General features: G+C 44.9%; 1 protein-coding gene across 2 annotated transcripts in view; it reads left to right on the plus strand.

Annotated features, from left to right (window-relative positions):
• The window catches only part of LOC126533620 (uncharacterized), a 22,886-nt gene continuing 9,094 nt past the window's right edge, over nt 1-13,792 (plus strand). The window contains exons 1-9 of one of the 2 annotated variants that reach the window (XM_055072224.2): nt 1-233; nt 351-674; nt 3,170-3,272; nt 6,019-6,159; nt 6,278-6,369; nt 7,405-7,520; nt 7,867-7,939; nt 8,124-9,557; nt 11,345-11,661. In XM_055072224.2, coding sequence (XP_054928199.1) covers nt 588-674; nt 3,170-3,272; nt 6,019-6,159; nt 6,278-6,369; nt 7,405-7,520; nt 7,867-7,939; nt 8,124-9,557; nt 11,345-11,661 — 2,363 coding nt within the window. In that variant the 5' untranslated portion in view covers nt 1-233; nt 351-587. The remainder of the gene's footprint in view (nt 234-350; nt 675-3,169; nt 3,273-6,018; nt 6,160-6,277; nt 6,370-7,404; nt 7,521-7,866; nt 7,940-8,123; nt 9,558-11,344; nt 11,662-13,792) is intronic. The other variant, XM_050180781.3, reaches the window with a different exon arrangement.

Genomic DNA, 13,792 nt, shown 5'->3' on the forward strand with positions numbered 1-13,792 from the left:
TCCTGCGCCTTCTGTGTTTTACATTTGCCGCCGTTTTCCTCTATACGTAGTTTCTACGAGTTCGCATGAGGCCGCTGGTAACAGCTGTATGGCTGTGTGCAGGCTCCTACCTTACGCTCTTTGTTTGTGTGCCTTTAATGAACACTGAAACGGACGTATAGTTAGCTCCTCGTGGTGTCGGTAAACCGAGGCTGACGCCCTGTGTCATGGAACACCTGGCAAAGTTCATCCAGGTAAAGTCCTCTGTCAACTTGTTAATGTCGCCTTGATCTTGGCATGTTTCGATAGATTTGATTTCGGACAACTCAAACGAGGCTCTCTTGTTTTTCACGTTCTCGTGAATTTTCCAGACACTTGAGAAACCGCCAACACTGCGATGAGGGACACATTCGACATGCCTTAATTGTGCATGGGCACCTGTCACTTCTATTGTCATTTTTATTGCTCCTTACTGAACTGTTGCATTTCGCGTCTACTTGCATGGAGGCAGCATTGTGATCAATCAGCTGCTTCACAGGCTGGGGACGGGACAATAACCTTATTTCGTTTCTCCGTGCTTTACCCCGTTTGACAGCCCGTCTTTCCTTATGCAGGTTGGGCCCTCGAATGCACTGTTCTCACAGATTCGGTTCATACAGCCGAACGACGACTGGCTGTCCACACAACGCTTCAAGGTCCGTTGCAGATTATGGACGTCTCTTAAAACACGCACCCGATGTACCGTTCAGCCATTCTTGCGCCTGTCATCCCCTTACTGCCGAGCTCTGTAAACCATAACATTGTACTCATCTGCTCATAGCAGGTACACACTCTAGCTGTAGCTGCCACTACACTTTTGCTTAGCTTAAGAAGTTGCCATTGCTCTTGGTAGTGCTCGTTTCAGTCACTTGTGTAGGAGTGATTGTTGGCCTAGTTGGCAGATTCATCTTGGTAGAAATGATACAAAACAAGACGACAAATAAGAGCAGACGACAGGAGGCACCTACCCAAGAAGCGCCTGACCTGTCGCCTTTATTTGTCATCTTGTTCTGTGCCATTTCTATCACTCACTTGCGCTCAGCCAGGCTTCGTTTTCTGTCATTATGAATTTCTGGAGTGTTCTACATTACAGAGTAGCCTGCCTTGATCGCCTATTTGCTTTTAATGTAGTTATTTTTGTCGCACTCTGCTGCTTGACAACTGTCAGCTGCAGTGGTGCTGCGGCATGGATAACGGCTAGGTCACATTATACAACTTGAGGCAGCACAAACTGTGTTATGTCAAGGAATAGACACACAAGACTGAGTTTGTCTATCCCTGGTGCTGACACACCTACAATGTAAAATGTTTGCTTAGATGATGCAAAGAAGGAGACTGAGTAGACTGGGCTATCTGATGTTTGTCTGCTGCTGACGTGCTGTGCTTGGCAACTGAAACGCAAGAATTGGACTACATGGCTGTCGGTGCTCTTTTGCACCACTGGGGAGCGCTAGGTGATCGCTGGGGAACCAAACAAAGTCGCAATGCGTCACAAAGGCTTCACAATGCCCTCCTCTCATCGTATGCTACAGTGCATCAGCTTGGTGTCCCCTGTGCCCACTGATAGCGCAAGTGCTGGCTGCCATGCACTTCAGGTATTGCATTTCAATAGCCAAGCACTATAACTAGAATATAAAGGTTTATGTAGATGTCCTGTAACCCTCTGTGCTTCATTTGTTGTAGGTATCTGTATTGTGCAGCGGTATTGACGACTAGATCGGTAACTAGAACTAGAAAAGGTATACAAAAAAAGGTGGAAGGTAACTAGAAAAGTTATATTTAGATAACCACTTCTTGTAGCTTGCTGGCTGTTTGTGATGACATCAACATGTGGTCTAGTTGGTACGAGTTGGACTTGAAACAGCATAAATGGACAATGTGAAACAGGGAAAGTTTAAATGCTGCCTCGTCTGTCTCTTGTGTTGGCAGCTAAATGCAAGATATTAAAATGCATGGGCTGCTCAATGTCCCCTGTATCTCGGCATAATTCGGTTAACGATGCAACCAAGGCATGAGTTTGTCTAACTGTATCTAGGCTAGTGTAATACATCAATTTCAATCGATATCTGAGTTAATTGGCATGAGTTTGCCAAATCTGTAGACTAGTGCAATGTAGTAACTTGAATTGGCATCTTGCCTAATTTGCATGAGTCGTGTGCTCTGTAGGCTAGTGCAATGCAGCAGCGCCAATTGACAGCTGGGCTAACATGAGTTTGCCAACCTGTTGGCTAATATGATGATGTGGCTTCAGTTGACAACTTGGCTAATTTGCATGACTTGGCCGCTCTGTAAGCTGGTCTAATGCAGTAGCTTCAATTAACAGCTGAGCTAATTTGCATGAATTTGCCAACCTGTAAGCTAGTGCAACTTCAGTTAAGCACTTCCGGCGCAATGATTCCTGTAAGAATAAATTTCGTGCGAGAAATATCTGAGTATCAAGAAAAATAATCAACAAAACTATTTTCAGTGATGTGAGCGTCGGCAATGCTAATTGCATCATTTGTTGGCTTTGCACAGCTGATAAATATGTCTCTCCCTGAAATTTCGCACATGTCCATGCATCTCGGAAGCTGAGGTTAGGCTTCTGTGCTGTATCTGTGGATCCTACTGCCTAATGTGTGTAGCCTGTCTGTCGTGGCAGAACAATGGTTATGAAATATTCTATGACTAAATTTCACGCTCCTGTGAGTGTGAATTAGGTCTGAAGAGTCGTAGGGTTGCTTACAACACATTGAGTTTTTGGCAGTTAATGAGAAAAACGTTCAGTTCATTGAGATAAACTTCCGTGGGAATATTTTTTTTCCCAACGTTTGTTGTTAAAATGGCATTAATGCACGTTTCACTTTGTTTAAAAAAATTTGTACCTGAAAGGATTAACAGCTGGGCTGATTGGAGTCGGTTTTGTGCAAAAGAAAGAGGAATAAAGGGAAAGGAGGTTAACCAGATGGGATTATCAAGCTTGCTGTCCTGCAACGGGGAACGGGAAGAAAGGGATGATAAAAGCTAAAGGAAGTTTTGTGCGAACCTGCACAGGTGACTATTGACGAGGCAGACGAAGCGATGCTCTGTCATTTGTTTCATCATTGTTATTATTCATTCACTTGATTATCGTGAGTGACACTGGTTTTCAACATAATTACATTGTCTCTAGGCCATTGAAGTGAAACTGTGCAATGTCCTGGAGAAGAAACTGCCTGACGTCGTTTCTCTGAAACCGGGAGCACTGGAAAGCGTGAACGGGGATTTGACTCTCGGTGAGTTATGTCGTGGCTGTGGCATATTTGTTAGTGTGCTATCTCATGTTTGTTGTTCTGCGCTTCCTGGCACCATCTGTTTTCGTGATATTGTTTCCAGGTATGAGGCAAGCATAATATGTGTGTTTGTGTGTGGGTATGTAGGACGGACTATTCTCAAGAGGAAGCTTTATCTCGAGACCGACTCCAATTTGCCTATTCAAATTACATGTAAAATGTATTCTCCTGAAGGAGCCGCTGGACTGCTTTGAATTAAAGTTACCGAATTTCAAAGAGAAAATTGAATTTATAGCAACTGTAATAAGCAGAATTTTGATTTATGATATGATTTGACTTGACGGCCTTGAAAGTTTTACAAAAATTTCCAGGCCTTTAGGGAAAATAAGTAGAGTTGGGCACGTCATGTAATGTGTGTGTGGGGGGGGGGGGGGGGGGGGGAGAGACAAATAACTAGTTATCATAGGCCTACTCAGGCTTGACTGAATGGGAAGTGCTGCCGAAGGCCAGAAGTTTAGATGGATCGATGGGATTATGAAACTAGCAATCACACAGTGTGATTTGTTGATGTGTGGCAAGGGCAATTGATCTCTGGGAGAGGTACTTGTGCCGCAGTGGGCTTGAAATAAACTGGTAGTGATACGAATATCGTTGCTTTAGGTGAAGTTTCATCAAGTATTCCAATGCAGCCTCACACGGATTCCTAGACTGTTGCGCACGTTCAGCTGTTTTGTGGGCATTATGACATTTATGTTGCATGGTTAAAGGGACATTGAAGATAAAAGTAAGTTTAGTTGCGTCTGAAAATTACGCTTCTAAACTTACTTTTATCTTTAGTGTCACACACACACAAAAACAAAACGCTGTTAACATCCGAGGAGGCTTCATAGGCCAGAAGACGCAAAATCAAGACAGTTGGCAACATGTCGCCTTAAAGTCCCTCCAACCAGCTCGACGTCACGTCGTGGACTCTGACAGTGTTTGCGCAGGCCTAATTTTTATATTGGTAAAGAAGGACTAGTGCATTGTATTTTAAAGAAGACAAAGACCAAACACAGTAAGTTTCTAAAACTTTACTGTACCAAAACTGCTGAAATTCTTGACATGGCACTGACACACTGCCATTGACATTTCGGCGCAGTTTCCAAGAAGCAGAAATCTGGCCTTTATTTTCTCTTCTGGAAATCGCTAAGTTACTGCGTAGTAGATTAAATACTGGAAGAACATTGTACTGTTTTAAACTGATTTAGCAATTATTTTTAGTCTCCCCTTAACATTGTTTCCTGCAAAGAGGGTTTCCTGCAACGCAAGGATGGTGCCAAGCTAGCTTAATTGGCAAAGCACCGCTCGCATAGGTGCCGAGGATGAGGGTTCGGCTCTCGACTTGGTGCGGCATATTTTCGACCACCTTCATTTCCCTTTACCTTATTATTTCTACATTTCAATTAAACATAATTCCCCCATGCTTTCTCTAGCTTGCCTGTTGCATAGTATGGTAGTAACCCACAAAACAAATCCGGCACGACCCATCTCACGATGAATGTCGGCATTAATGAAATCAGTATTGAAGCAATGTATCGGCACACCGTATTGCAACCATCGAAATGCGCCATGCACAAGCCATGTATGCAGTTGGGCAGCTCTCCTGCGCTTGTGAACATGCTGCTGTATCTAGTGCTACTGCAGCAAAGTCCCTGCATGGTGCAGGTGTGAATGTCTAGTCAGGCAAGATTGTCTGAATCTATATGGTATGTGTCCAACTCCACCCACCACCGGAGAAATTTAAGTGATCGGCATGTGCCCAGCAACCCAAGTTCGTGTCGCAGAGGATCATTGGATAGCGGCACATACCCAATGACTCCAGTTAGTGTGAGACAGGTTTATTGAAGAGCAGCATATACCTAAAGTTCTTACTACATACTGTGGCAAGGAAAGCATATGTCGCCTTGAAGAAGGCAAGTCCACTTGTCGAAACGTTGGCTCCTGCTTTCACCTTGTTCTTGTTTTGCTCAAAATTCTTCATTGTCACGTAAAACCCGACAACTCCCAATATTTGCGCCCAGAACAAAAATATTTGAAAATCTGGTTGAGCCTGAATGCTCCCCGAAGTTTGCCCTTTCGTAAACAATAACAAATCAGGCATTGCAAAAGTAACAAATGCAGCCCTCGTTTTTACTTTACACTGAAGCGAAAGCTGGCATACGTGTATAAAAATATTATATATTCGGTGCCTTCCGGCTTTGAGTCAAAGAACGAAGGCTTGTAGCCTTTTCAGTAGTGGCGTTTACAGGAATGCGACAATGGCAAATTGTATCGCATTTTCCGCACATCGCATGTAAAAGTAAAATGGTGATAATGTACTGGGAAACAAATTCACGCAGCGCTGACGCTGTTCTGCATTGGCACATAGCTGTGATGGAAAGTGCTCGAAATACCCAGAGAATGCTAATTGCATTAGAATCAAGCCCCTCTGATTCCCTTATTCATTTCGCTCATTCCCAAGAGACTCCGGTATTGAAAGAATGTCACCTCCACCATGATATCACGAAAATCAGCAACCATGCTTGACTGCTCATACGTATACAAGTTTTCTTTGAGTTGAACAGTGGTGTATTATAGCGTTCCTTGTACTATGACTTCATAACAGGTGTCATAGCAGGTGTGCCCTTCTTGAAGTGACATCTTTGTTCTTTGCTTAATATCTCTCTCTCTTTTTGCAATTGCTTATCTATGTTTCATCAATCCATAGATGACGTCAAGGTGACCTACAACATGAAGAAACGAGCCAACCTCCCAAAGTTTGTCATGGTGGCCCGCAAGGACGACGCCAAGTGGGAAGCGAGGAAAGCCAAACACGTTGACGAATCCATCTGCAAATTTAAAGATTACGGTGAGGTCGGCTGTACAAGTGTCACCTGTTTCCAGAGCTACCAGTTCTGGCTGTTCACAGCTCGGGCGCTTCGGTCTGCAGCATCCGTGTTTTGACGAATCCCTTTTTGCTGCTTCAGGTGGGATGTTCGAAAGGAAAGCTGTGCTCAAGTCGGAATTGACTGTGAGCATACGACGCTTGACGTCTAGCGAATTGGCACAACAGGCCAAGGTATGTGCGCATTTTTCTGCATTTTGACAAGCTTGCGCTCGGACCATGGTGTAAGAATAGTTTATGTGCTGGCACATAAACATGGGCCAGATGGTGTTCACTGTAGTTCAGGTGCAGCTGCCCTCATTACATTCTGTGGGACAATTGTAGCTTTTTCCGAGTCCGCATTTAAGCACTTGCCAAGGAACTGATGCATGCAGTGCTTCATTTATTTTTTATTTGTAGTTTTTTCTTTCTTTTTGTATTCTGTCATTGGCTGACATGACGCTAGGACATTGTTATTGCCAGCACCTGTCACTCATGCAACAGGTGACAAGTAATTAGTAGAATCAAAAAAAAAAAATCTCTACATAATACAGTCCCTGATCTGAGCAATCCAGTTCATATGCAGAGCATCGTAATGGAACCTTATGCATGGCCTATTATACTAGTAATTTGTCGTCTGTTGGCTCTCTGAAATTCCTCGTTTCGCTTAAAACTTTAGAAGGTGCTCTAATGCAGATGGTGTCGATGTCATCGGGTTGGGGGGAGGTATTTTGGAAGTTTCCACCTAGTCGACATGTCCTTTTCGTCTGCTGCTGATGTGCTGATTGGCTGGGGGCATCTGTTTCACTCTGACACGTATCCAAAATACTCCCGTCCCCCCCCGTCCCGAAGTCGCATGTCTCTCCTGTCTGCATGCGCAAGGCAACTGCTGCAATTCAGTATGAGTTGCGTTGATAAAGTTCCTGTTATCAATACCGTAAATTTGAAATCAGAGGTGTACACAATAGGCTTCAAAATGAGCACACATCTCCACTTTTAGCGGAATATAAAATTATTTTTCTTCTGTAGTACCTTGGAACACCGCTAGGGCACCAAAACAAAATATGGCAGTGACCATTGAGAAAGTTCATTGAAGCTTGAACAGGGATCCGCTTTCTGCAGATCGCTGCTGGTGGCGGTGTATCAATAATAAAAAATTTATCAGAGCCCTTCGTACTGCTTCTGTGTTACGAAGTCTCACTGACGTGTTCTCGACCCCTTCATCAATAGGTTCAAAACAGCCAGACGTCCCAGAACAACAGTCCACGAGGAATCAGCAGCTATTTCAAACCTGCCACAGTACCACGGCCGAAGACTCCCGATGAAAAGGCAGCTTTGAAGAGGCTGTGAGTAACTTTACTTGTGTAGGTGAAGCTGGGTAGGTTGTGCAACGTGTAGAACAGATAATAGATAGGGGGTAGCCGAATATTTGAAACTTTCGAATAATGAATCGAATAGTCACTACATATTTGTAAATACGAATATTTTTCCAACGGTTCTTGAATACCTTGTAATGGTCCGCTGTGCTCAGTCAAATGTTGTACTGCAGTGGCTGTATCACTGCTTGTTTTTGATTGCCTCTGTCTGTTACCAAAGTTACGGGAAGCAAAAGTAGAAACTTGAACAGATTTGGCACTCTTGATTTTGATATCAAAATGTGAGGCTGAAGTACGGCCATTCTTTTATTTTTAGACTGGATCGTAGGGAATCGAAAAAGCGGCATCTCAGCAGCTCCGACTCCGAAAGCAACAGTGCGAGTGAAAATGTAAGCATTCTTTTTCCTGGGCTTTGCGAGAGGCATGCAGCAGCGCCCATAGTTTGAAACTTGCCCTTCACTGAAGTGTACAGCCTTCCTAATAAATGTAGTGAAGATTCAGCTTGTAATGTGTTGCCATGTGTTGAGACGTGTTACCTCTTTCCAACCCCCTTTCTTTTCTTTTTACTTCTAGTTTGAAGTGCACAAGTCGAAACGTCACGAAAGAAAGCTCGCCCCACCCACTCGCGGCGACATTCGGAAGGACCCCAACAAGGTCGTAGGCGATGCCAAAAAATTTGCTTCGCTATCACAGCCAGTTCCTGAGAAGCGCATCCCCCTTCATGATGCGACCCACCAGGCAGAGGACAGAGTCTCGGCCACCCAGGTTTCCAAGTCGGCGGCGGTGGGCTCTCGAGGTGGCAGCCCATCTGTCCGGTCAGGCTGGAGCCGCCATCATGACCATCGAGCCGATGTGGCTCCGAGAGAAGTGGCTCCAGTGGCTACGAGGGAAGTGGCTACGAGGGAAGTGGCTCCAAGGGAAGTGGCTCCGAGAGAAGTGGCTCCGAGAGAAGTGGCTACGAGGGAAGTGGCTCCAAGAGAAGTGGCTCAGAGAGACCCCGACAAACCGAAGACATCCTCACATCGAGGAGAAAAGGAGAAGACGAAGAGCCATGATGCATCAGCAGTGGTGGCATCCTCCCGCGGCAGCAGCTCCTCCCGCGAGAAAGAGCACAAGGCCCGATCCGAGCACAAAGAGACGCGCGAGCGAAGCGCAGCGTCTCACTCTCACAAGGCCGAGAAGGAGTCGTCAAAGTCCAGCAGGAGCGTAAAGGAGAAAGAGTCGACACAAGAGAAGAGCAGACACCACCGGGATAAGCGGCACTCTCCACCAAAGAAGTCATCGTCGCACAGGGAAGAGAAGTCGTCGTCAAAGAGGCCTCACGAGCAGAAGGGTCGCGAGCAAAAGTCTAAACAAAGCAAGATGAAGCAAGCAAACATAAAACAGCTGCTGACAGACTGCGGCATCGACGACTCTGACGACTCTGACGGAGGGGTGGCGCAGAAAAAGGAACGTGACGAAACATCCAGGCGATCGCCGGACTCTACGCAGCAGGTCGACGTAAGGGTCGTCTCGCACACGTCCAAGAGCATTGCTTCTAAAAGGGAGAGCCTGGATGACTTCCGGAGCAAGAAAGAGTCTTCTCAAGCTGCACCTTCAGGTACGAAGAGGCAGAAACAAGCTGAAAATGTGCTTTCCAAGAGCTTGTTCCTTGAAGACGATGAGAACAGCGATGAGAGTGATGACGACAAGCCGAGGCAAGAGACTTCCTGCAAGTCGCCCACGACCGAAGAGGATGCGCCAGCTATTGACGTGGCGAAACAAGCAGCGCGAAGTTCCCCAGAGATGAACTCATACGAGCCAACTCCCGTGGCAAGGCTGGCAACAGAGGCCGAAGAAGATGAAGAAAGTGTGCCTTCAAAACCAGCTGGCACGACTGCCACGTCGGATGACGAAGTTTCCAAGTTAACGAGGACACCGCCACATCGAGAGTCTTACATGCCTTCCTACCGGCGGACACCGACAATGCCTGAAGCGTCATACAATCCATCATCACCGAGAAGACAGGTTGGTCGTGCTTTTAATGTGGAAAGCCTTGCAAGCATGCAAGGATAGTTAAGCAACTTCAAATAATGTTCAAATTACAGAAATCAGATAAGTGAGACCTCGTTAGTGCATACTACTTGGCAAGAACATGGCATTATTGTGCACTAAACATCAGCAACAAATTTGCGTCTGTTTATGTGCGCCTGTACGTTGGCCTGTGGAATTCTGCCATGTTGCCTTTTCAGCCATCCACAGAGGGCTCGGTCACTCTGTGAACCAGTCAAATTTGACAAGATGACGAAGCTTTACGATATGGCAGAATTTGGTAGTGTCCAAAACACCGTGGTCCAGAACAGGCCCAGAGTAGCATATACTAAGCATTAGCCCTTCAATACCTTGGTAGGGAGCATTGCAGCCGAGTGCCTGGTGAATCGACTCTTCGAGCTTTTTGCTATGCTTGTGTGTGCTTGTACGACGATCTACCGAGTAAGATTACCGAGTAGGCCACCTGCTGCTGTGTGTTGCCCAATCCTGTGCTATTTCTGTGCAATGCATTGCCTACCAAATGCAGGTGTCGTCCTTGTGTCGGGAAGCTTGCTGAATGCACGCATGTTTGCTGGCAGACTGCATCTGCGTTTCACGCAAGGCTCTCTCCATGACGTTGTGCTTGAGCTGTCTCCGTGCTGCCTCCTTTGTACAGCTCCTCCAACCATGCCGCATTTTTCTAGCTTATCATAAAAAAGCATGCAAAGTGCACTTGTCAAAATGACTTACACCAGGTATTTCTCAACGTTGGCCACAACTTTCCGACTGATACCCTGGTCACTAATTGGTGACTTAGTAAATTTGTTGATTAAATGCATATATCTGTTCTCTGCCATATTCCTGGAAACTATATATGCAAATGTAAATTAGTGTTGGGAGCACCCGAGGCAATATTATGTATGACAGCTGCTACCATAGCTTAATCTTGGAGCACCACATTCATTGTGCAAAGGTTGTGGGTTCAGATCTCGTTAGTGGCATTCCATTCTAATTTCCCATATAATAAATACGTAGGCAAACATCAGTGCTCCCTTACAAATGAAACACTAAGATTCTTGCATGCTTTCTTTGGTCCTTGTGTGCTCCCTTACAAATGAAACACTAAGATTCTTGCATGCTTTCTTTGGTCCTTGTGGTAATTATGTGGCTGAATCAAGAACCTCACTTTCTGCAGCATTTTTAGGGGAGGGAAGTTAGGGGGGGGTTAGTCGAAGGTGTGACATGATTCCTGTCACCAGCAGTTACTTTTGAACTGCTTTTGAAGTTTGAACCGTGTAAAAAAAAAACACTGTCTAGTTTCAGATCTTGGAGATGTAGACCAGCCTCGGTACAAAATTTTACGTTTGAAATACGAATGGATGCATCATATAAAGCTAGCTACAAAGGTTGTTTTTTTATGACCGAAACTAAATGAGATGCCACCATTATAACTTGCCAGAAATTATGTAGAACCCTGAATGTTGAAAACCAGCAAGGCCGCTGGACAAGACGTCGGTGATTGGGCGATGCTTGTTGCACGCTGAAAATTTCAGAGCCCATGGCTTGAAATCTGCAACATGGCCATGTTTAAAGGCTGTTTATAGAAAAAAAAAAAAAAAATGTTGGACAGTCATCAGCCCTGCAACTTTGCCAATTTAGCCAAAGTGAAATTTTGTTGTGGCTCAGTGTGTGTCTGTTGATGTTCTTTCTGTTTGCAAGGCACAGAAAGCAGTCCGAGAATTCAGATTGAATGCTTCTCTTCTGGTTGTCGATATCAAACACAGGAGGAGAAACGCAAGAAGAGAGACCCGGCATTCGAGTACATACCTTCAAGCATTGGGTCTTCGAGTGCTGCAAAGCCTTCACGCGGTCGTTACGAGGAGTACGTTCCAGAGGCCGTCAACCGCTCTGCGCGGCATCAGCAGTCAACCTTGGAGTACATCCCAACGTACATCCCGACGCCCAAGCGGGAGACGAATTCCGCCGTTTCCACAACAACATACTCTTCTTCCCCGCTGCCAGAGGTGCCTGAAACCAAGAACCAGCCCGCAAACACATTTGTGCCGTCTTCCAGGGTGGAGCGAGAAATTCGGAATGCAAGGTACCCGGGCCGGCCATCGTAGTTCTGACTGATCCCATGCATCCGGTTGTTCCCTGCAGTCTTGGTAGAAACAGCTGCGCACTTTGTTTGGAGGGGTGGGGGGCGGTGGCATTTGTGCTAGAGCACCTAAGGCTCATTCACGCTGGGCCGACCTGACACTAATTTCGGTCTGCCTACTGTCGGCGACAACGTTTATTTCTGCGTGTCGGCACTGCTGTCACACTGTACCAACGCTGACAATCTGCCGACGGCCGGCGGAGAGATCGGCATTGGTACAGTGGAACATAGACGCCGACTCAAATGTAAAAAACCCTGTCGGCCTAGTGTGAGCGAGCCTTTAACAACCTTGATTCAGAGCCCAATTGGGTACTTCCATCAAACAGACATGCATGTGCAGAAGTACCCAATCGGCAGTCATACGGTTGCGTACCGGATGACTCGAGTCGAATCTGAGCATTCAAAGGAAGTATTACAAAAGAAGACATGTGCCCAACAATTCACTTGAAAGTCTGTGGCTTTTGAGTACCTCAGTATGCCTTGGAAAAGTTTTTATAGGACCTTTTAATGTTTATATGGAAACTGTTTGTTTACATGCATAGTTTCAGAGAGAATTTCGGTTTTGTCCGCTGGAACAGCGCACTAAATTCAGTGGGTAACAAACATAATAGCAATTTGGAATAGTCTGACAATTTTGGTCTGCAGTAAAAAAATGTTGCTTCCTTAATTAATTTTACTCAGAAATATGCAAATGCTGCATGTGGGATGTCGCGGCACTGTGCACGTTTCTTATTCGAACACATTAAGAACAGATAGTAGTACTTATAATTGGCTACAGGAAACAATGCCGTTTCTTTCTTGGCAAAACTGGGTGCCAAACTTATACGACGATGTTTCCTGGTGTTACAAACACACTGCTGCCACGGTGCAAAGAAAAGGGTCTACATGCTTGCTTTCTAGCAAAGTGAGTAGTATTTACTGCTTGAAAAGCAAAAACAAATAAACTTGTCTATCGACACAGTTGTGGCAAGGCCTGCGCACTTACTTTATTGATTCTACGTTTATTGTGTCGGTTTCCACTTTCATAGTTTTTATATACGTGACACACTACTTTAAACTTGACATTTCTGTAGCATGTTTATTTTGCTGTGCGACATGGTATATAAACTTTGTCATAACGAAGTCATGTTTGATTCGAAAATACTTGTATTCGATGTTCATTGCAAGTGTGTATTAGTTGCACTCGAATATCGGCGATAAACACTTCATAGTATTTATATGCAGTAATTCACTATATCGAGCTTCGGTTTTATTTGGAAGCTATGAAGATACCAGCATTGTTTTTTTCCTTCAATTGTTTGAGACTGGATGGAGGCAAACTTCGCACTAAATTGATGAAGTCTTTTTGTTCTTGTTGATGTTGCAGTTTGTCATAATCTATATCAGCTCTGTTGAATGTGCTATCATGGACAATGCAATTGCAACCCTGGTGGAAGCTTTCAAATCAGACTAGTAGAGCTGGAAGATTGTGCTCAAGGTTAAGGGACTGGTTGGTATTTAGGTTAGGTTAGTGTGTTAATTAGAACATTTGACATGCCACGCACTATTCATTGCAGGGAAAGACATACTCCACCCTTACACGAGAGCCATCGAAATTTCTTCGGCTCATGTTTCTGTTTGAAATGTGCTGTTTGCACTTGATCTGTCTGCAATAGTACATCAGCTATTTCAGAATCTAATCAGAATTTGAGTTCAGATATCTTCTGTGCTTTTTGGGTGGCCATCAGTCATGCATGTATCTGCATGGCTTTCGACCTTGCATGCCTTTCAGACACGTCTGTCTCAAACTTTCTCTCGTACATATCGTTACGAAACTTTTTGTTTTTGCAAAATAATGACTTTCAACTCTTGCGCTTTTAGAAACAAAAGAAAGGATCTGTAGGAACACTGCAGTCTCCACAGTTTTCTTTGCATAATGACCAGTTGGAAGCATTTGCAAAGCTGCTACATTTGTGGAATGCTCGTTCTGGCCACTAGGGTGTCTGTGGAAGCAATCATTTGGGGAGTCGTGTTCTTGGCCAAACGTTCCATGACAGGCAGATCCAAAAAAAGAAAATTTGGTGACGAGCAGTGC

Source organism: Dermacentor andersoni, chromosome 7 (genome assembly GCF_023375885.2).
Source record: "Dermacentor andersoni chromosome 7, qqDerAnde1_hic_scaffold, whole genome shotgun sequence".
In the NCBI taxonomy this organism is placed as follows: Eukaryota; Metazoa; Arthropoda; class Arachnida; order Ixodida; family Ixodidae; genus Dermacentor; species Dermacentor andersoni.